The sequence below is a fragment of the Carassius carassius genome, chromosome 43, assembly GCF_963082965.1.
Source record: "Carassius carassius chromosome 43, fCarCar2.1, whole genome shotgun sequence".
Taxonomy (NCBI): domain Eukaryota; kingdom Metazoa; phylum Chordata; class Actinopteri; order Cypriniformes; family Cyprinidae; genus Carassius; species Carassius carassius.
The window spans coordinates 3753434-3778213 of record NC_081797.1 but is presented as its reverse complement, the minus strand read 5'-3'; the positions used below and the strand labels follow the sequence as shown (position 1 = coordinate 3778213).

Below are 24780 nucleotides of genomic sequence, written 5' to 3'. Positions count from 1 at the left end.
GAAAACTGGGATGCCATGTCATCCGGACTAAAGAGGGCAAGGACAACCCAAGTTGTTATCAGCGCTCAGTTCAGAAGCCTGCATCTCTGATGGTATGGGGTTGCATTAGTGCGTGTGGCATGGGCAGCTTACACATCTGGAAAGGCACCATCAATGCTGAAAGATATATCCAAGTTCTAGAAAAACATATACTCCCATCCAGACGTCGTCTCTTTCAGGGAAGACCTTGCATTTTCCAACATCACAATGACAGACCACAAACTGCATCAATTACAACATCATGGCTGCGTAGAAGAAGGATCCGGGTACTGAAATGGCCAGCCTGCAGTCCAGATCTTTCCCCCATAGAAAACATTTGGCTCATCATAAAGAGGAAGATGTAACAAAGAAGACCTAAGACAGTTGAGCAACTAGAAGCCTGTATTAGACAAGAATGAGACAACATTCCTATTCCTAAACTTGAACAACTTGTCTCCTCAGTCCCCAGACGTTTGCAGACTGTTATAAAAAAGAAAAGAGGATGCCACACAGTGGTAAACATGGACTTGTCCCAACTTTTTTGAGATGTGTTGATGCCATGAAATTAAAAATCAACTCGTTCTTCCCTTAAAATGATACATTTTCTCAGTTTAAACATTTAATATGTCATCTATGTTGTATTCTGAATAAAATATTTACATTTAAAACTTCTACCCCATCTTCTACAACTTCTACGACATTTTTATCTCATCAGGGAAAAAAAGCTTCCATAGAAAGAAGACTAGATTTAACATATTTCATTACTTTTTATAGGAGTCCAGCACTCATAATGCTGTCCGGAGTCAGTCAATCTTAACAGACAATGTCTTTCACTCATTTATCTGATGATGTGATAAGTGTGTGGGGTTTGAAGCATTCCACCTCATTTGGATGGCCTCTTTGCGTGCATGACTCTGATCATTTTTTTATTTATTTTTTTTGCATGGACTGGTTTGCAAAAGGCTGATGGGAAGTGAGGTTTAAACCAAGTACACAATAAAACCAAACCGTAGGAACAGATTTAAAGGTATGGCTCAGTGTGTATGAGCAAACAGAAATGCAAAACTTTGCAAGAGCATCAGGTTTGCATGTGTTCATTCCCTTGACAGGACTGTGTACCGTCCCATGGGTCATTGCCAGAGTGCAGAACACAAAAACATAAAAACATGTTGTGTCTGTGATGTTCTGTAAGACTCGGGTGCATAAATGCACACACACTTAAACACACGAGTGAATTGCACAAAGCCTATAAAGAACATACCCTGGTCCTATTTCATTCCAGTTTCTAAAGACATAATAAATTATGATTTCCATGAGGAAAATTAGGTTTATTAAAATATTTTGATTGTGACCTTTCTATGCTACTTTTAAATCAATGCTAAATATTTGGATTCTCATTACATTAGTGAAAAGAAATATTCATAATAATTTATGCAAATAAATTGTATAAATTACCCTATATTACTTATTTATACATTCTGAATATTTTTATTAATTTACAACCCCATTTGGAAAAAATAAACTCAAATCATCTTGAAGATGAGATAATGAGAATTATGTAAAAAGAAAACATCCAACTTTATGGCAGTAATGTGAATTTTGTTTCACTTTTTTCATTATGATATTTTTTTTTAAATCACAATAGTCATAAAATAAAAATATATATTTACATTTAAAAATATATTAAAATATTTTGCATTGTTATGAAATATTTTACTATTAATTCTGTAATGCAAAAATAGTTACATATTATCTAATATGTTTGTTTGCTTGTTAGTTTATTCATTTAAAAAAATACAAATAGCCTACTCAATTGCATTACACTAATGAGATTTTGAAAATTTTGTCGCAAATGTGCTTGTGTCATTATTTTTTTTTTTTAATCTAAAATAGGCTTTGTTTTCTTTAAGCAAAATAGAAGTTCTTATTATTTACCCATGAGTTTGGTTTGAAATATGAATTGGAGATGTTCGTCTTGAGCTAGTATTACTGTACAGTAGGTGAACACCTTCCAAAACCCATCAGTCAACTGTCAAAACACTGTCACTGTTTCTCTCTCGACTTCATTACAATAAGCCATCAACCAAGGTTCTTTGAGAATTTGAGTTTCTAGTAAATTATAAATATTACATTTAGGAAGGCAGAAGCAGAAAGGATCTCTCTTGTCTTCTGCATGTAGCCCTTTCTTACTTTCAGTCTCATTTTCTCTAAAGCTCAAAAGCCTCTTTTATGTACAAGTCAGACCGGGTTAAGCACACGTCCCCTTTTTCCAGACACACCCGGCTGGGCACAGAGGCAGACTGTGTGTATATTTAGGGCGAGACGCACACACACCTAGTAGTCATGACAGCAGGCGTATGACAAACACCCTGCTCCATGCATTCATCAAAGTTAGCATTATTCAAATTTAGCACTCATGTCTCCACTATTCACACTAAGAATGTCCATTAATGATTATATTCCCCATATATTCCCCAATTGTAAGTCGATTTGGATAAAAGCGTCTGCAAAATGACTAAATGTAATGTAATGTAAATGTATATTAAGCCTTTATTTAACCAGGAGAGAACCTCACTGAGATTAAAAATCAATTTTACAGGAGTGTCCTGACCAAGATAGGTGGCCCAGTTAAACAAATACACGTATGACAAACAACAATACATCACAACAATAAAATAGCGATAAAAACGCAGCATTAGAAGCATTTGCAAATCATTAAATCATTTTCTAATGCACGCAAAAGTGTTTTAAAATTACTAAACGACACCAACTGATTTAGAAAAGTCTTAATTGTGTGGTAGAACTTCGCGATTTTGAGTGAAAAAAAAATTATGAATTATAAAATTGCAGTTGTGAGGGGGAAAAAACATAATTGTCAGATATAAATTCATAATTCTGAGAAGAAAATCTAAATTGTGAGGTCGAAATTTGCAATTGTGAGAAAAAAAAAGTTTGAATTGGGAGATATAAAATTAATAATTTTTCAAAGAAAGATTTGAACTGCAACAAATAAATTCATAATTCTAAGAAAAATCTCAAATGTGAGGTATAAATTCCCTAATTTTAAGGAGGAAATTTTAATTGAGAAATTAAGAAAATGTCTAAATTGTAAGATATAAACTTGCAATTGCCATTGCAAAAAAAAAAAAAAATCTGAGTATAAAAGTCCAAATTGTGAGATTAAAAAGTTTGTTGGCGGAAACAAAAATGAAAACAGAATTGCAATATCAGAATTCATAAAGAAGTCAGAATTGCGAAATGTTAAATTGTTGCAATTACCTTTTTATTTAATTCTTTTAATTCTTTTTTTTATTTTATTATTAATTTGCACAAATAAGCTTCCAAAATATATGATTGATATATACATTTATTAATTGTTCATAATTAAAGTAAACTATTATCTCAACCTTTTCATTCTAATACAGATAGCTACAGCTTATAAATAAAAAAGGGAAGTCGTGGCCTAATGGTTAGAGAGTCGGACTTGCAATCGAAAGGTTGTGAGTTCAAGTCTCGGGCCGGCAGGAATTGTGGGTGGGGGGAGTGCATGTACAGTTCTCTCTCTCACCCTAATACCATGACTTAGGTGCCCTTGAGCAAGGCATTGAACCCCCAACTGCTCCCTGGGCGCCGCAGCATACCCCCACTGCTCTGGGTGTGTGTGTTCACTGCTCTGTGTGTGTGCACTTTGGATGGGTTAAATGCAGAGCATGAATTCTAAATATGGGTCACCATACTTGGCTGAATGTCACGTCACTTTTGAAGTCCTTGTAAAATAGCTGCTATACTCTTTTTCCTAAACCAACATACCCTGGTCTGGATTTCTAAACTGACTTGAATTGCTGTTGTTTTTCTTTTCTTTGTTTTCCTATTGTTTTCATACTTACTGAAGGTTATGACTGAAAAGTAGTTTGACAAACAGCATGCAAGTATTGTACATAATCGACCAATCATGGTGTGCAAGAAGGCAGGATCCACAGAGAACAGTCAAATGCAAATGCACACACAAATAACCTATGAGGATGTAGAGAGATCTTCGATAAGAAAAAAAAGCCCAAATCCAGACATTTTTAGCCAATTTAGCCAATTTAGCCCAGGATGTGTCTGGGAAAAGAAGTAAGGTCACCCTACACTTGATCTACATCAACTAAAGCCTATAAGTCTATATATCAATAACATTACCAGAAGTAAAATACACCAAGTAAATGGTTCCCAATATAAGTGATTTCTCTGTCACTCATGACCTCAATAGTGTGAGGTCAGTCTGAAATATATCCTGGCACACTCATTTGATAGGCAAACGTCTGATTGTTATGGTTTAGCTGAATCACAGCGAGGCCTGTGAGCGCTGAGAGTGTGTGCGATATTCATGCAAATGTCCTACTGTACGACCAGAGCGTTTACATATCATACAGTGATGCTCTGTCTGGCATGTCAAAGGAAACAGGATGTGATGTCACAGAGGAGGGACGAGCCATAGAAACGATAAACCACATCAATACACAACTACATTACAGATGCACTGGGCCTTACACAAGCAGAACGAATTTGTAAAATTCTTCTTGAATAAATTGTTGCTTTGAGGGACCTATATTTAAAAACAAGCATTTGTAGCTATTCTTTTAAGATATAATAAAAAGTATAAAATATGGTATAGGTGCTGTAAACTATTTTATTTTATATCTTTAAAGTGAAATATTTTATTTGACTTATTAAAGCATATTTAACATGTTAAAGTTAAATATATATTTAAAGCAAAATTAAATCATTTTTATTTTACTCCGTCAAGTAAAAAATATTTTTTTGAATTAAAATTAAAATTCCTATATTAATTTTAAATAAAATTAATTATTTTATCTTCAAATATTTTATTTTATTTTATTAACAAAGCAAAAAGGATGAAATAGCTCACAGTACCTTTAATTCACAAATAAATATGACATTTACTTACCAAAGAGGGTTTTGGCACTGATCTTGCTGTCCGATCTGGCCACCCCACTGCAAAGAAGAGCAGAGGAGGATGAGGAGGGTGGAGGACGACGTCTGCTCTTCATTATTTTACAGCTTAGTTTTGATTTAAATGCTCTAGACGGCACACACTCACTCTCCTGGTCTAATGTGAACACTGGCACAGATTGAGAAAGATCTAGAGGTTCTGAGAGCATATGGGAGTGAGGGAAGGGGGTATGAGAAAGAGAGAGAGAGAGAGAGAGACAGAGACAGAGAGAGCGAGAGAGAGACAGAGAGAGAGAGAGAGAGAGAGAGAGAGAGAGAGAGAGAGAGACAGAGACAGAGACAGGTTGTTTCCAACAGGGCAGGAAAGGCAAACATTCCCAAACAGTGCTGCTCTGTTAACTAAGACTGTAATATACACACTCACAATCTCACAAAAAAATCACTAACTAGGGGATGTTTGGTTAGGTGTGTGTCGGTCTTAAAAAACATTAGTAAACGCTACATTCATTTTACATGCATATGATGTCAGAAACATGCTAATTGAAAGTGCACAGATGCACTGAGCTAAGTGCACCGTCCTTTTGCATTTTGTAACACTCCTCACTGTGAAGGTGATTATATTTTGAAATACTTTCCAAAATTGAAAATTTGCAGAAAATGCAGAATTTAAGACCATTCAAAACATCCATGGTTTTGGGTTTTAATCAGAAATGTAGCATTCCATCACTTGCTCACCAATGGATCCTCTGCAGTGAATGGGTGCCGTCAGAATGAGAGTCCAAACAGCTGATAAAAACATCACAATAATCCACAAGTAATCCACATCACTCCATTCTATCAATTAACACCTTGTGAAGTGAAATGTTGCATGTTTGTAAGAAACTAAATTATCATTCTGCTGTTTTAACTTCAAACTGATTTTGCATGTAAACTTTTTGAAAGGCACCCATTCACTGCAGAGAATCTATTGGTGAGCAAGTGATGCAATGCTACATTTCTTCAAATCTGTTCAGATCAACAAACTCATCCACATCTTGAATGGCCTTAAGGGTGAGTATAATGTCAGGTCATTTTCATTTCTGATTGAACTATTCCTCTAACTAACTTCCTCAGTGAGAATCTTTTAAAATGTTGTACTCATGTTGTGTTATGAATTGTGTTCTCACATATAATAAAAATATCAAAACCAATAATTTAAGGATAGTTAAAAGCAACTCGAGATTTGAGTTCCTGAATCAAGTTTAAACTTACTTGCTTGGTTTTGTTGGGGTTCCCAAAGCATTCATCTTCTACGACATCCACCTGCGACAAAGAAAGACAGACAGAATACATCATTAGCACCAAACTCCACCACAGTAAATGAAACACATAGCACAGTAATTACAGTAAAACCAATCATGATTTTTGTACTGTAATATCTCACTAAACAGGGTGTGTCTGACCCGAATTCGGCAGTAATGCACTAATGACTCGTTCTCTGCTTCTTTCAGTTTACTTTGTCTTAATCTCTTGCTAATCATCATGCTATTTTTGTTTTCCACGCCTCCACCCTTCTCTCTTTCAAAGGCCTTTCCATTGTTTCTTTATTTCTCTGTCCTGGCCGCTGTGAATAATTCATCTCTGTGTGACTCCTTTGAAGAACCGTAAATGCATCAAACAGAGCATGAACTGACTGTCTGCATCCTGTCTGCAATTTACTTAGCTCTTCAATAATCAATATGAATGCATTATTTGTTTTCAAAGGTCAAATCTATCACTCTGTTGATTGAAGCAGCATTATATTTTTCGTAATTTGAGAATAATGTTATTTAAATGTTAGCATAACGTTTAGCATCATTTTACAACAGCCTACAAACTTAGAAATGGAACTACTTACAGTAACTACTTGGTACTGCTGTTTTAAAATACATCATGTCATCCACTTCACTTGACTTGTTCAAAACTAAAAACGAGCACATTGAGTAATTATTATAGTCATTTTTGGGGGGCGAAAAATCTTGGACCATTCAAATAATGTATCAAGAATGACTTCTCATTTTATTGCGAGAACATGAATTAAATATTCATTGTGAGAACTTGCATTAAATACTAATAACATCAATAGGAGGTTCCGCTGACATTTTAAGAACATTTTGAAGCATATACGCAACATCTATACAAGGTTTTGTAACATTTCCTGTTACACAGACAGTCTTCATCACTTACTGAGCTTATGAAGTGTATCAAATGCCTCACTAAGCCTGTTTTACCACGGCACCGGAGTGTGATGAACCGCAGTGTTGTTTTGGTTGTATCTGCTCAGCTGTCCGCTGTCCCGTAAAGATGCTGGAGCAGACAACAGCAGGCTGGCAGCCCAGTCTGAAACAAGACCTGCCTCTCCTTGGGACACGGACATTTTTCAGACACTTAATTAATTACACACTCTGAGGCTTTAAACACAAATAAACTCCCTGGCTCTGAACTTAACTGATGAGAGGGCATGTGCTGGAGAACCTCTGCGTGTGTGTGTGTGTGTGTGTGTGTGTGTGTGTGTGTGTGTGTGTGTGTGTGTGTGTGTGTGTGTGTGTGTGTGTGTGTGTGTTTATAACTGGACTCGCTGATAAAAAAAAAATATGCCTGTAAAATCCCTAGAAAAAACATTGTTTGTAAACAAGCAGAACTTTATTTGCATGTTAGTGGCATTGTAGCTGATGTTCAATAATATGAAATACTGATGTGAGGGCTGCCGATATAAATAAATACACAAAATTAGGCTTTAATACACCCTAAACAAAAGGTCAGAGGTCACTGTATAATTCACACAGTGACCTCAATAAATGATAAACAACATGAACATCATCAGCTGAGTGGATGTGGACTATAGAATAAACGTGTACACTCAGTCGATAGTATGGCCGTCATAGTAATATAACAATAAAATATTAGTCACTCCAGAATGAGATGAGGATCAACATCGAAGGACTTTGAACGAGTTTGTGGAGTCCACCTGCTTTTAAAATCCTTGAGGAAGGTGTGTCAGAGGTACAGGAGACAGTTTGACTGATCTTTCCCATTAGCACTAATGATCATGACTCATTTCAGTGACATTTGATCTGCGCTCAACTCCACATTCACTGGATTCAGAAACTCAACAATCACTCAGAATGTCATACCATACTACCGTACCATTTCTACAGTACGCAATATGGATGGTGTGTAAAATATGCCAATTCTCTGATTGCACATGACACCTAGAAGACCTTCTAAATTTGCCAAAATGTGCAGTATACATCTAGAGCACACCGTCTAAGATCCATTTCGAATGCAATGAATAAACCTAAAGCAAAATCAGCTGCAGTTTTCAACATATGCAACATAACAACCTTGACTCTTATAATTAAATGGATAAAAATATGTTATTTTAAAAGATATTAAGATTAAAAATGCAAAAAAGAAATGCAAAAAGAAATATGCATATTTGTGTGTTATACTGTATTCAAACGTTCTAATTTAAACATGTAATGGACACGTGAAAAAACCTATGCTAGTTTTGTCACGTGTCCATTACGTTTAATTCAGAAAGTTTAAATATAACACTCACATATGCATTTTTTATATGCAGTAAACAGTACAAACAGCTTATTTGTAATGTTTACTATGATATACTACAGTACATACTGTTTTGAACACTATTTATAAAAGATGATATATATAATGCACAGAAAGGAAGTACACTAATATTAGATTCTGAACACAGACATAGTCTAGTCCTTGTTTGTGATGCGCTCCTTAAAAAATATATTTGGTCAGAATGAATGTTCTGAATGTTCTTTGGAAAACAATTCATAAAATTAATGTCTAAAAACTCTAAAAAAAATAATTTAAGCATGCTGTAAAAAAATCACATTCTATTTTCAAATTTGATCTAATGTAGAAAATGTTGAGATTACAAAAATTGTGAATAAAAACATCTTTTAGGTAATTTAGTATGAGCAGCTTATAATTACAAAGAAACAGCACTTTAACTGGAGCAAAACAAAAAATACGGACACTGCATATAGACAAATTTTGTCATGTGACACCACATTTATTTCCAATTAAGACCTCTTTCTTGATTAAAAAAAAAAGTGTATTTGTATCTTTAATGCATTTGAATAATTTTATTTTGCTTGTTTGGTCAAAACATTGTAAGGATGTGTGGATTTAATTGTAAGGATGTGTCGGTTTAAATTAAAGCATCTATTAAACACCTATTTATAGTGTGTTTGATTATGTGTTAGTTTTAATTACCATTACAGTAAGTCACCATTATGGTGATTAGTGTTCTTTTTTATTTGGTTTGTTGAATTAAATATTTCTTATTAAAAAAGTTAAAATAGATGGTAAATGGTAAATGAGTGTGTGTAAAGGAGTGTGTGAGACAGATTGCAATGCAGTGGTTTTATTGCAGTGCATTTCAATGACATAGTTGTGCATCCAGAGCTTGTAATCTGTGGTGTATCTCTTATCAGTGTTTTATTCATTGGCCTTAATCTGAATGATCCGGTGTCACTGGGATTGTTTGGAGAAACCAAAACTGATACTACGAGCCTAAATGCTTAAAAAGTAACTTGAAACTGTCCATCCTTCAAAAAAATCATAAGATCTGTTGCATGTTCACATTAAACATTTACTTGAACAGCAATAAAATGAGAAGTGTGTGTTTCAGTAAAGCACATTTTAGCTTCACTTTCCAAAATTTTACTTCTTGCTCAAAACCGAATTAAAACAAATTACCATTGTTTTCAAATGATAAACTGCTCAGAAATGTCAAACTTTCTGTGATAATGATGGTAACACTGCCATTCGGTCGATATTCAGAGGTCTGTGTGTAAATAGCAGATAAGAGCCTCATCAAATGTTCTCGCTGTCATTCACACAAAAGACACACAAAAACATGAACAATGGTTTACTTCAAATATAAACTTTAATTTACTTTTCAATCATCTCGTGTCAATAAATGTCAGCTACTGTTGATTGTTGCCTTACGATAGAAAGCAGTCTGTCCATTACCTATCCATTAATCTCCAAGAGAAAGAACTAGACAAATACACACTACAACAGACCACTTAAGCCAGACAATAAACCGCCTGATTTGACCAATCAGAGACTTGTATAGAAAACTACGTTTATATAACAGGCCACTGGGAGTCACACAAGCACTATGGGACACTGCGGGACAGTTTCCCAGACAGAGATTAAGCCTAGTCCTAAACTAAAATGGTAATTTAAACCAGATTAACAGAAATCGGCTTTTTCTGTCGTGGTTTTAAATAGCCTTAAACTTGGTCTAGTCCAGAATTTAATAGGCTGGTTTCCTGGAGGAAGACTGGAGCTACTTCAGGACTAAATTAATGCTTAGATTAAATTCAACTTCAGATTAATGTGTGTTTCCAGTCTTTTTATATCATAATAATAGAAAGCCTTGGTCGATATGAACAAAAAAGCCTGTAAAAATACATCTCTGTAATGCCTGATGAGTTTGGAGTACATCTGACGAGATCAGAGACCATTCCTTCATACAGGATCTTTCCAGACCCTTCAGACTCCCAGCTCCATGGTGATACTCTTTCCTCTTCAGTTTTCTATAGGGTTCAGGTCAGGAAATTTTGATTGGCCAAGGCAGGACCTTCATTTTGTTCTCAGTGACTCAGTTTTGTGTTGATTTTAATGGTCCTTTGGGATCATTGTTCTGTTGGAAAATCAAGCCACGGCCCATGGCTTTCTGACCCAAAGACTCAAACATTTTCTGTAATTATCCAGCTGTGCTCCTTGGAGTCTTTGGCCACTCATCAAACGATCTTCCTCACATTTCATTAGGACAACATAGATACGGACAATAGGCAAATTTGTAACATTTCCTATTGACTGAAGCTCTGTAATTTTTGTCCTAATGGTGGAAATGTCAATGTTTATTTCTTTTCTTTAAAAAAAAAAAGTTTATTTTTGACTTTCTATTTTTGTGCTATTTTCTTGACATCATATTTTGTGAAGCTCAACAATCTGTTGCTGCACATCAGAACTGTATTTTTGTTTTTGTTTTATCATTGTGATGGACTATAAAGGGAATTTGGCCTTTGTGTTCCTCATATTTATATTCCTGTGAAACAGGAATTCATAGATGGATAATTTCATGTTCCTAGTCACCCTGGTGTGATAAAGGTAAAAAAAATACAGGTGTAATTTCACAACCTTTTTTGATATTTTTTCTTAGGGTGCTAATATAGACACGGCTGCTTTATGTATAATACATTACAAAATGTTACAAAACTGACAACAACAGCTGATTGCAAGAATTTATGAGTTCAGGACTTCACAGTCCAGGAATTAGTAATCAGTACTTAATCTGTGATTCAGAAAGTCATTTTTTAAACAAAGATTAGCTACTCTAGATTAAGACTATTCCTGTATTAATTTAAACCCTGTGCAGGAAACCGCCCCAAAGTCAATTTGCAATGATCTGAAAGATGTTGCATCAAATCCTGAAGCTTAAGCGAAGTGAAAAACAAAGGCTGTTCTCAGAACAAAACACATAAGCTCTGCACATAAGCATTTGACTATGTAAAGTTTTATCAGTATCATAGCGCCGATACCACACCTACGTCTGTCAACCTGAATAGTTTGTTATTCAATGTCATCTGTATGAACCAAGCTAACAAATTTATGTTCTGTGAATGTTTTGCTAACTTTCCCATTAAACATTTCAAAGTTGAAAACGTCCTAATTCTTTGTTTTGTATTAAGAATGTTAGAGGAACATTCCAGTCTATCATTTTGAAAATGTTATGGTTATATTACATTTGAATCCTCTCTCAAAATTTAAGACACACTTTTTTATTATTATTATTATCATTATTATTTAACAAACTTTTTTTTCTTGGTTTTGCGAATGTTTAAAGAACATACTATTTTATAAAGTTGAAACAGTTACAAAACTTGAAACAGTTAAGAACGTTTCTTCTTGGTTTTGTGAACTTTATCGGAACATTGGAAAGTTTTGTGAACATTGGAATAATTTGAAAACATTACATTTAAATGTTATCTCTTCTTAGTTATGTGAACATTAGAGGAACATTCCATTCCATCATTTTGAAAAGGTTATGAGAATTTTACATTTAAATGTTCTATAAATGTTTAAAATACCCATTTTTGTATATTTTAAAAATGTTTCATCTACACATTAAGAGAACATATATTAAATATCATAAGAACATTCCATAAATTAAAAAATGTTTTGTCATAACACTTACATAACATTTAAAAAACATCAAAGTTATTAGAATGTTCCCTGTTAAGCGAAACCTTCAAGTGCAGAAATCAGGAAATTAAGTATTTGCTGGTAAGATTCTGTTAAGAAACTGGATTTTACATGAACACTGTAAAAAAAAAATAGTTTTTGATGTTTATTTTAAAAAAAAAATGTTTAATGGAGTATGTTTAATAATCTCAGTCTACTTCAAAGTTTAAGGTTGTTGTTAAATTCAATGCAACTTGCTGTTTGTAATTATTTGTGAAATTTACTAGCAATTTCTGACTGAAAATTGTTTCTACAAGAAGTTGATTTTCACATTCATTCATCCATTAAACCACTGTCATTAAAAATACTAAATCTAAATAATTGCCGTTATATGAAGAACAAAACTGTCTACTCTGCATGCAGTGTGACTAGTCACCGCAGGCAAACTACAACACTTATTCAGATCAAAAGACAATACTACTTTGAATAAAAAAAACACCTGCTAGTCCCCTGGGTTTCTCTCGGTAAGGGAAAACAGCAGACATTGACCCAACGCTAAAAACATCACCTTTTGCTCTTTTATTATGCAGATCTGTTGTCATTTTGTGTGTTTGGGTGTTTTGAAACAGAATTTTACAGACATGATCTAAAAAATAGAGAAAATACTGTCATTGAGGTACATAATGTACACTAACATTCAAAAAAAGTCCAGTCAGTAAGAATTTTTTAATACTCACCAAGGCTGCATTAATTTGCTCAAAAATACAGTAAAAACAATAATGTCGTAAAATATTAAATTCAGTTTTCTATGTGAATATATTGTAAAATATATAGTAAAATTATTTATTCTTGTGCTGTAAAGCTGTATTTTTTAGCATCATTGCTCCAGTCTTCAGTGTCACATGATCATTCACAAATCATTCTTATATACTGCTTTGCTGCTCAAGAAACATTTCTGATTATTATTAATGCTGAAAACAGTTCTGCCTCTTTTTTGAAATTGAAATATACATGAATTATAGCATTATACATCAATCTTGTCTGGGTTAGCATTACATTACATAAAAATGATTGATGTATTGCTATTGTTTATTTTATTAGGAGTAGTGCAACAATAAACTGCACTGGTGGAATATTGCGTCATCTGTTGAAAGGCATTTCCCACAGCTCATGTTTTCTCAAGGTGAATTGAAATGGCTGCTCTCTTTAAACCAGGTTTACACAGACTGCAGGCTCATTGTCCTGTGGTATTTGACACACCTGAGCGGATCAATGGACTGGCATTTTAAGGCCGGTCCAAAATTTCCTCTCTCAACGTGTCTATTTAAGGCCGTCTATTTAATTTCCACTCCTGGACTTGTTTTTAACCTTAAGCTCTCATTGTTGGTTGCACCCACTCCACCTTTTATTAGGGTTTTAGCTTTGTTTGTCCAGGATATTTTGTTTAATGGCCAGTTTGCATTTTTTGATCTGAATTTCTCCAGATGCACTGCTCTGTGTTCAGAAACGTATTGGTTTAACTTTAAAAAGCATAGATGTGAAGTAGTGTTGCAAACAGGTTTCATGCCAGCTCAAACATGATTTCAGCATCATATTATAACATCTCATGAAGTTTTTAGCCAAAACAAGCATCTAAACAGCATCCATCCAGCAACCTGAGCTAATGCTAATCTATCACTGCATCAGAGTCCAGTTCCCCATGTCCACTACACACCACAAAACCCGCCAGAAAAAAAACTTCATTCAACCAAATTTATCCAGAATCATAAGTTTTTCTGTCAGATAAAATGTTTGAGGAGAGATAACAGCAGACACAAATGAGTTAAGAGTTGTCATTTAGAGCAACCCAACTAACAAGGAACATTCTCAGAACTTTGGCTAATGTTCTGGCAATCTTCTCTCAAAGTTAAGAACAAACATTCTTCCAGTTTTTAAATGTTAACAAATATAATAAATAAAAAAGGGACTTTTCTGAGAACATTCAAAAAATAATGTTTTAATAACTTTAGCAAAACATTCTTAGAACATATTTTTGTTGTCTGCAAGAGTTATTTGGTCTTTAATATTGTTGCTAAAATGTTAGCACAAAATACACTGTTCATGGAACTTTTATTCTGAAACGGTTTAGTTGCATGTTTTTATAATGTTTGTTAAATGTTACTACTGTTAAGACAACCTTCAAATGCACCACTCCCATAATGTTTGTAAATCTATAAAATGGAATGAGTGTTCACATACTATAACCAAAAAAAATAAAAATAAAAATAAAAGATTTTTTGAATGTTCAGAGGACAGAAGTAACTTAATGGAAACATTAGCAAAACATTCTTAGAACAGAAAAGACATAAGGTTCAGTCAAAGTTATTGGGTCTTAAGTAAATGTTATCTGAAATAAATCTGAATCTGTATGAAACTTTAATATTTGGAAAATGATCAAATGGAATGTTCCCTACATATTCGCATAACCAAGAAAAAAAGGTTTTTAAAACATTCTAAAAACATTCAGAAATAACACTTTCTTAGAAACATTCTTATCTGCGTTAACTGGGAGACTTAATGTAGATAGCAGATCATGTGATCTTGGAAGAATTCTTATTAAGATCATATTAAGATTGTAGACAAAGCTGAGTAAAAGTTAATAATTCTACTGAAATTCTTGAGCAGACCCATAATTGGAGACTCTTACGCTTAGATTAAACAATTCTCTCTCTCTTAAAGAGCAAATGAGACTAATCTTAATTCATCCTTGAAAAGTGCATTGCAATAATAGAGGATACCATCAATTATTCTTAAATTGACACTGATCATATTTTATTACTAAAGACAAAATGTGTCATTTGACAGCAGTGAGTACACAAAGGAGTAAAGTCATCAGGTTTCTGACCTGTCTACCATGATTACGTTTAGGGATGGGACGATAACCGGTTTTATCGATAACCATGATAAAATGTGCTGAAGGTTAGTAATATCGTTTAAAAATTAATTATCATTTAAACCGTGTTTGATTATCGCGGTTTTAATAACTCGCTATTAAATCATGTCCAGCCAGCAACAGTCTGACGCAAGCGCAGCGCACAATGTTTTTTTTGTTTTTTTTCGAGAAGGAATGGCGAAAGTCAGTGACTTTTCTATGCTTTTCTATGCTTCTACACTTTTCATTGTAAGGAAGGAAATGCCACAGAATTTAATCTTTCTTTAAATTAAGTGCATAGAGTTGCTTGTTTTATTAGTTGTTTGTTGATTATTAAATATAAAACTTGCTGAAATGTTTTCAGTGTGAGCATCAACTATTTTTGAACACTTTCATCTCGTTTCAACAAAACCGTGATAATATTGATAATCGTGATAATTTTAGTCACTATAATCGTGATATTAAATTTTCATACCATCCCATCCCTAATTACGTTTAAATGCATGATAAACAAACGTCAGCATTTATAGCCCAAATGAATCTCTGAGGATTTGGAAACGTGAGCAAATGCATTAGATTCGACATCAGCATTATACACCGGTCAGAAATGATTTGAGAATGCATCTTTAATTCCTGAATTTGAACTTAATTTAAATTGAGGTAGCAGATAGACATTAAGAACTACAATTCAAATGTGAATGCAAGGATCTATAGATTTTAATAATTTTTTATAGATTTTATGGAACAAAATTTGAGAAGAGAATGATTTAATTTACCTCAAAAATCGGCATATAATCAGTGCACTAAAAATATGATGTGAATCGGTTATTAGAAAACAATGTAGTTCTCAAATTAAAATGCCTTAATTCTTTTTCAGCATTTACTAAGTGCATATAAGAAAATACATTAGCACAATTAATGATGCAATTATGTTTTTTGTTTTTGGACTAAGAAAATTCCTGTAACAACCTGTATAGCAATTACTGTATAAAAATTCAAAGCAAATCAGTTCAACTGACAGTTACCAAATCATACATGAAGTGTCCGATCAAGACATGCACAAAACACATATCTGTCAGATCTAACACTTAGAAATCATCTATGGTAATGACCAACTTGGTTTCCAAGCAAACGTGCAACAAAAAGCCACAGAAAGAGCCACCGCCGTCTTTTGCCGAGGAACATGATATGTAATTGAATTTGCTTTCACTTAGGTGACCGAGCAAAAACAATCAGCCTCTGATGGGACCGTCTTCGCTTCGCCTGCTCTATTGTGTGCACTGTGCTCATTTCTAGGCTTTACTGGATCAGTAGACTGTCAATGAGGTGGGAGGAACTACAGTGACCAATCAATTACATATTCCAGTTCACCTTAGCCAATCAGATCACAGGCATGAATAAAACTGCAAAACCTAGATTGAATCCCCCTCTGAACTGTGCAAGCTTTAAAAGCTATAAACAAAACCGTAAAGCCCCCATGAAGCTCACCTTTATTGACTTCAGTAAATGAAGTAATGCCTCCTCAAACAGATGTGCAAAAGGAAGTAAAAGTCTGCGGGTGAATTGGCTTTATAATGCGAATCAAACATAAACACGAGCAAAAAGCCTAAATGTAAGCTTAAGGATTTTATTCCCCATTCGTCATTATGAAGATGGTTTTCTGTCGACGATAAGTGTGCTTGTTTCGTATTGTGATCAAGAGGGACATTTGTGTGGCTTGTTTGCCAGTCTGATGTCAGGAGAACGCTTAGATTTGGGATTTGGGATTGATCAAGCACTCGGGTCAAGCCGTCATTGCTGTTTGTGGTCACGTCTGCCTGGAATGGATCCTAAATGTCAAATGTTTTGCAAATGTTACTTTACAAAAGATAACAGCTATTGGGAATTTAAATGGCACACATATAACTGATTATCATATCAAATATTGCCATTCAACTGCAGTCAAACATAAGTTGCCAAACCAGATCTGTTAAGCATTACATCATTGATTTTTGAGTAGACTACCCAGACTTAAGCTCTCAAATATTTATTTTTTTTTTTAGCATTTTGTTATCTGTCCAAGTTGTTCAGAGGTATTCACTTATGTTTTCTTGTATATACTTTTTCAATTAATTAAAAACATTTAGACCACAGAATGATTTCAGACTGATTTTTAGCTCCATCTATTGAATTGTTACCACAGACTAAAAAGAAATCTTGTTTTATTATATTTTGGCAGGTTAAACTGAGACATTTTTTATCAAGTATCACTAATATCATGTTTGCTAATGAATTAATACTTAAAGTTATTTAAACTGTAATAATCAAACAAACCCATTGCTTGTAAAGTTATTTCTTCTGTTTTTATATCATAGGATTGTTTAATATAGGCTACCACACATAGACATATAAATAATAATGAAAAAACATTAGTTATTTAATGCCATTCAGTACTACACGGAAAAAAAGCATGCATAGTAACAATTTTAACTCAGAAATTGTTATACTTCTTTATTGCTAAAGAAAGCAAGCAACATTTAATTAAACATGACATTTTGAAATGCTATTGTCTCGTAAAACATAGGCAACTCCAATAATGTTTGTTCGAAAAATACATTTAAAGTAAACATCCTCTATTAATAAGCTAGATACTCGTTGGCGAACATGAGTGAGTCTCATAGATGGTTTTAGTCGTTTAATCGCACGACGACCGCTGCAAAATTTCACGTATTTGCGTTCCGTTCATATTTGCACAGAAACGCACATAAGAGTGGACATGACGCTTCAGAAGTAAAACATCGCAAGCGTGCGCTCCTTATAACGGACGCGTTCTGGTTTTGACGCGTCTCGTGACCTTGGGTTGATGGCATATCTACACTATAGAAACGAGCTCTTACCCCTCAGCAGAGACGATCTACGGTCCCGTTCTTCACTTCGCAGATAATTCCTCCCGTTTCCAGAAACTCCAGAGGAAAACGCTTCTTCAAGGCTCCATCTCAATCTGTTTCTCTCAGAGGTGAACTTTGCTCCAAACACGGCGAGGTTTTGGTTGCCAAGCGACCTTGCTGATGCAGACAAAAATGTAAAAGCAAAACAAAAAACAACGGTGAAGACAAAAGTCTAGAACGATGCAACAGGTGCGCTCGAGCAAGAGTGACAGGTGATTCGCGCTCGTAACTCTACCTGTCGCGCGAAAGGGGGCGGAGCCTGCATATGAACGCATGCACTTTTAATGCAGTCTTCCTGGAACATACAGTACACAAATCATTTTAGTCATGGAATATTTAAAAAGCTTCGCCCTGTAACTTTACGAAAAGGACATGAATAACTTGACTATCCATTATTTACTGAAATCAGAATACACTTTTTTTTACATAAAACGGCAAAGATAGGCTACTAAACTAAGATTAATATTTAAATAATATTGATCATATTTTAAACTTATTTTAAAATATCACTGAATAACTGCAATATTTCTAATGGTGCTGAATATGCATCCTCTGTCGCACAATGCATTTAAGCAATCCCTCATATGCTTATTTAATTTTTGCACTGAAACTGAATCTCTATCCATTATTTACTAATATTGTAGCCTAACATTAAATAAATAAAACTGCAAAAACCAATGTAACTTTGTTAACATGCAAATAATATTTAATATTGAATTAACAATTTCCTAAAGGTTCTGTACTGTATACACTAATTTCACTGTCACACAATGCATTTATGAATTTCCTCAACATACATGTATATGTGACTGCAAATCATTTAAATTTAAGATTCACTGACAAATACAAATCATAAAATATTTTTTCTTTTCTCCAGAGCTAAAAATTGTATCCTCCAACTTGTGCACTATACAGAAAAATATATATATACCAGTATATCACTATGTCAGATTTAACGATGACTACATTAAAAAAAAGGAAAAAAAGAAAGGTTTGCTTTATTGTTTTTTTATTTTGATTTTACAGGTCCATACATTACAATCAATGTTAATACCTGTCATACTTCTTATTAAGCCATCAGCAAATGAGCACTAATAACCCATAAAAAAATAAATAAATAAAAAAAAAAAAAAAAAGCATCACAGGCTCGGTAAGTAGTACTAAAGTAAGCAAGGACCCAGTAGGCCTTCCTTCTACATTACATATGCATAATCATTTTTAGACATAGTAAAATCAAAACGAGAACTAAAACAAACATGGGATAAACCTCTATGACTCACAAAGCCCTCTTCCGAGGGGGAATAAAGGAAAAGAGAAAAAACACCGAAATCCATTTTAAACAAAAGATGGTCGTAATGGAGTGATATACGTTATCCATCTTTCCCATCTTTTCAAAAAAGTCCCCTGCTGCAATCTCAAAGCAAAAGTAATCCTCTCCATCTTGAAAATATCATAGATAATGTAAAACCATTCTTCCACGGTAGGTTTTCCTGGTTTTAACCACCTTCTAGTAATAGCTTTTCTACTAGCAGCACTTAGAATCTGAAATAAGTATTTGGCATGAGAAGAAACATTTTCTGTTGTTAAGGCACCTAAATATAAAGATTCAAATTTAAATTGAATATCCATCTGAAAAATGCTTTGCAAAATTTTATAAACCTCCCGCCAAAATGGAATCAATAATGTACAGGACCAGAAAATGTGAAAATGATTTGCTTCGAGGCACCCACATTGTCGCCAGCATGCCGAAGAATTGGTGTAGTGCTTCTTCTGGGCTGGAGTAATGAAAAACCTTATAAGGTTTTTCCAGCTAAACTCTCGCCATAAAGATGAACTGGTAGTTTTCCACTGTATCTCACATAAGTTCTCCCAATCTTCTTCCTTTAGAGAAGTAGAGTAGAAGAAGACATACAGTGAACTACCTTTTGTTTGTTGTAGCCCCTTGTATATTCTTGCGATGAGCTTCCGGTTAGAGCCAGCAAGATACGCCTCTATAAACACTTTTAACAAAATGTTATCCCAGCCCACTGTACACCTCTTCTGCATTTGGTCAATATAATGCCGGACCTGTAGGAATCTGTAAAAATCGTCCTTAACTAAGCCAAATTGCGTCTTCAGATTTTATAAGCTATTTATAGTCCCCTTATGCATAAATGTACAGTACGCTGTTACTTGCTTTATTGTTTTATTGAAACTCATCCTTTCATTATCAACCATTTTATTGTCATCCTTTATGCACCATGTACTGGCAAAGCAGAAAATTGGTTCAAAAAGTACATCCCTTAATATATATAACCTCATTTATATTAGATATGCCATGTTGTGATGTTTGTTTAGAAATGTAAGCAAATTCCTGTTCCTGGTCCAGTTCTGTAACCCTGTATGATCAAGGAGAGGCATCATCAAAGAACGGAGTGAAAGAAGAGCAACACGTTGGAACATTGCACAGGGGTTTGGATGTCACTGGATATGTAACAACTCAGGCCTGCAAACACACTTTTATTTAAATCAGTCTTAAATCAGGATAAATGTTTTTATTATTATTATTATTATTATTATTTAAGAATACAAAGGTAACCATTTACTCAACCTCATATCATTCCAAACTCTTATAACGTTCTTTATTTTGTGGAATAAAAGTGGATGGGGACCAGGGACTATCAAGCGCCAAAAACGACAACAAATAGCACTATAAAAGAGTCATGAATATAGTCCTGGTCTATGTTCCAAATCATCTAAGCTTAGAAACAGCCCAACATTGTTATTAAATCTTGCCTATACTTGACAGCTGCGGTCACTGTTTAGACCTTCTGCAAACTCCTTTTAGTTCTGCACGGAAAAACCTTCATAAGAATAGTTCTCCTTTTGGTTGACCTGTTCCTATAAGAACACTATAAAGTTTAAGTCCACTGGTATGCAGACAGGTTGGTGAACTGCAGTGCATGCACACAGACAAGTGGAGTGTCTGACTTTGGGAACCTTGAGTGTTTGGTTTATAATTAACATCAGAGGACAGCACTATGGCACATGAAAAGCTCACTTTCTCAGGATTACATTGACCGCTGAAAGAAGCAGTTCTGTTAAACATTATTCATAAAACTGCACAAAAGAATGACTTGGTTATAAATTCAGAGGCAAATGACTGAGGTTTGGTGAAACTTGAAATAAGGAGAACAAAGAGCAATTTGCATGTGGATTTGAATGTACAGTTTCCAAACAGAGTTGATTGTTGGGCACAGCGGAGATTCCGCACAGTGAAAAACATCATTTCATATTCTAGAGAAGATACACACCAATAAACCTCGCACAGACTGCACACGGTTAGGCTAAATCAAATCAGATTATATTACATGTTAAATAGACGCCCTCCACTGGAGAAACTAACAACGTGCTACAAAAAGTCATATAGTTATATATCTATTATAGCCTATACACAATTTTACACAAAAAAAAAAAAAATATATATATATATATATATGTAACAGCAACTCATATTAATAATAAAGATCATACATACAACAAAAATATATATTTAATGTTTTTGCTTAAAATAATTTATTATAAAATAGGCTAGTTTTTACATATTGTTGTAGATCTGTGAAAAAAATCTTAAAACATTTTAGATCATTTTAGTTAATTTATTATACATATGCGTTATTCTAACAGTTAACAGTTTCTAAGGTTTTGACCTTGTTAGGTTTCATTTTATTTTTTATCATGTTTTATATATAAAATGAACGGGAATCGTTAAGAAAGTTCTGAGGCGCTCAAAGCCTTATGACGTCACAGAGCGCGTTCGAATAGAACTCGCGGAGTATATAAAGCGCGAGACATTCTTACATTTTTTGTGGGTTTGTTGTAGTGGTAAGTGAGTTTGCAGCGATGGGACAGCGAGTGACAAAAGTGAGTCCGATTACGGTTGGCGAGGTGTACGATCAACATCCTAGTACACCCCCAAAACCCAGCACCAACACGGAGCTTCAACATCCTCATCCCCGCGATGAGAGCCCTGTTGGTGGTGGAGGAGGAGGAGGAGGAGAGGAAGGAGGAGAGGAACAAGGAGGAGAGGGAGGAGGAGGAGAGGAAGGGGTAGGAGGAGGAGCAGGAGAGGAACGAGGGGAGGAAGGAGGAGGAGAGAGAGTGAAGGAGAAAAGAAAGAGAAAGAAGTGGTGGCGGAGGCTGCGCTCTTTCTTCAGAGCTGGCAAAAAACCCCCAGAGAGCAGCTCAGGTCAGAGAGAGCAGGAGAAGCAGCAGGATCAGGGACAGAAGAGGAAGGTGGCATGGGCAGGAAGAAGTAGTGATGGTACTTTACACAGCCATCTTATGAAAACATTTAATACAGCTTTACTTTGATCACATGAAATAACCAAACACAGTATCAAAAATACACATCAGCACTATAACAAAATCAACTTTAAGGCCATGATTAGATCTTTATTCCATGACATGTTAAAACATTACTGTTATATGTTTTAATGTACTAATGTGTGTTAAAAGTCTAAATATTATTATTCAGTCATTAAATAAATTATTGCATAAATGTATTTGAATAGGTTTTAGATTGAATCACTGCTATAGATCAGTGGATTTAATACAGCTTGACACATCACCAGACACTTCTCTCAATGTTTGAAAGTTCGGGTTGTTTTATCTTTTAACAGACTACATCTTCAGTCGCTACACCATTGGTGATCGGCTGGGGAAAGGTGGTTGTGGTGTGGTGTACGAAGGCAGACGTTTGAATGATGATCTTAAAGTAAGCTGATATAAATGACACATTATCAAGCTAGAAAGTGTTTGTTCTTTACTCTTAAAAGTTATTTTTTGTTCATCAGGTGGCTTTGAAATATGTCATGAAGACCCAGCACACTGAATGTATATTCATTGTAAGTACATTGCATTATAAACAATATAAAATGTCTCATATTAACATTAACACAAATCCCTATTTGGGAAACCACCTCCATCTAACCATCCTAAGAACTGTCTGTCTTTTAGCCTGATCATCCGAAACCTCTTCCGAAAGAGATCGCCCTCACCATCCTGGCGAACAAAGGTCCCAGCGTGCCAGAAATAATCAGGCTGCTGGACTGGACGGACCACCCTGACCACTTCGTCATGGTCCTCGAATGTCCCTCTCCCTGTGAGAATCTCGTGAAGTTCATCAGGCGTCACGGTGGAAGACTAAACGAAGAAACAACACGGCAGATCATGTGGCAGACGGCTCACGCAGCAAACATGTGCCACCTCCGTGGAGTGCTCCACCGTGACGTCAAACTTGACAACCTTTTGATAAACAGGGAGACATCCGTAGTCAAGCTGATTGACTTCGGATGCGGGGACATTTTGAGGAGGACACCGTACAGGTCATATTCTGGTATGTATGATATAGTTCATTTCTCCTAATAGATACAGAACAATATTGCTGCATTAAAGCAAACTTACACATACAATCTCCTCTCTCCTCCAGGCACAGCAATGTACTCCCCTCCAGAGTACCACAGCAGGGGGAAGTACTACGGCGGGCCGGCGACGGTCTGGTCACTAGGGATTGTGATGTTCACAATGTTGTGTGGACGCTTCCCTAATGACTATGACCTGTTCCTCCTGCAGTGCAAGCACTGGTCCAAACCCGGCCTGTCAAAAGGTGAGATCTTCATCACAAAAAATTAATAATTAACATCTTACAGCTTAGAATGAATAACATGATCAAACAGAGCAAATTTAAATTAATTTAAGGTGTAAAGTTTAATGTTATCAAATGTCCTTCATGTCTTCTTGCACAGAATGTTGTGACCTCCTCAGGGCTCTCCTGCATGAGAAGCCAAGCCGGAGACTAGGTCTGGGGCGAATCATGTCCCACAACTGGTTTAAGGTAGTGAATCTAGGATCAGCTCTAAAGAATTAATATCCTCATGAGTCATTAGAAAGAACCAAAACATCAAACATTATTTTTTTTCTGTTTTGTTTCAGGTCATCTCATAAGACCACTCCAGCTGGCGTCTCTTGTGCAGCTTTGCGTCTTGCGGGCTGCAGCAGTAGATGCTTCCATCCCTCCTCTCGCCTTTGCGTCTTGCGGGGCGAGAAAGCCTTGTGTAGCGTCTTGCACCTTGGCTTGAGGAAGCAGTATTTGCGTCTGGCGGTACTGCTTCAGGAGGGATATGTACATACTTCTTTTAGTTGCACCTTTTTGTTTTTCCCATCATGACCACTCCATTCCTGAGCTTCCTGCCTCCGCTGTCCAAATGCAAGAGTCTCTGCTGTCTCTCCTGTTCTCTGCCCTCCAGCAAGCCAAAGATACCAAAGAGGTTCCCGCTATGGCTGATCCACACCTGTCATAGGCACCCCAGTAGTGTCATTGCCTCCTTAGAAGTTCCTGAAAAGGCCCAAGCCAAAGACAGCCCCAAAGGCAGTCTCAGTCCACACCCACCCTGGGCTCCAGTCTCCCAGTCATCCCTATACAGGCCCAGAGGTGTCTTTCAGAGGTTACTTCTTCCACAGCCAGAAATCAAAGCATCTCAGTTCAAGTGCTCACAGCCCAGCCACTCCGGTCTACAAGCTCCCTTCATCTGTCATTGCTTCTTGATCCAGTTACTCCTGTTACAGCTGGCAAAGATGGTCCTGTTTTAGGCGCCATGGTCTCCAAGCTCCTTTCAATGTTAGCTCCGTCCCAGAGCTCCCTGTCTTTCAACAAAATATAAAAAATTAATTTCA

General features: G+C 35.4%; 2 protein-coding genes across 4 annotated transcripts in view; one reads left to right on the top strand and one right to left on the bottom strand.

The window, feature by feature from the left end:
* eps8l2 (EPS8 like 2) overlaps nt 1–18278 on the bottom strand; it is a 43376-nt gene extending 25098 nt beyond the window's left edge. Inside the window, exons 1-3 of one of the 3 annotated variants that reach the window (XM_059536433.1) lie at nt 18016–18278; nt 6226–6276; nt 4970–5016 (exon numbers count right to left, since the gene is read on the bottom strand). In XM_059536433.1, coding sequence (XP_059392416.1) covers nt 4970–5016; nt 6226–6260 — 82 coding nt within the window. In that variant the 5' untranslated portion in view covers nt 6261–6276; nt 18016–18278. Of the gene's footprint in view, nt 1–4969; nt 5144–6225; nt 6277–6416; nt 6436–18015 lie in introns of those variants that run through there. The other 2 variants (XM_059536434.1, XM_059536432.1) reach the window with 2 other exon arrangements.
* A 3670-nt stretch (nt 18279–21948) lies between these two features.
* On the top strand, nt 21949–24174 carry LOC132124751 (serine/threonine-protein kinase pim-1-like). Its single transcript, XM_059535908.1, has 7 exons — nt 21949–22369; nt 22728–22822; nt 22902–22952; nt 23065–23443; nt 23537–23713; nt 23853–23941; nt 24040–24174. Exons 1-7 carry the CDS (start codon nt 21949–21951, stop codon nt 24049–24051), a joined length of 1224 nt encoding a protein of 407 aa, XP_059391891.1. The 3' UTR covers nt 24052–24174.
* Nucleotides 24175–24780: the final 606 nt, after the last annotated feature.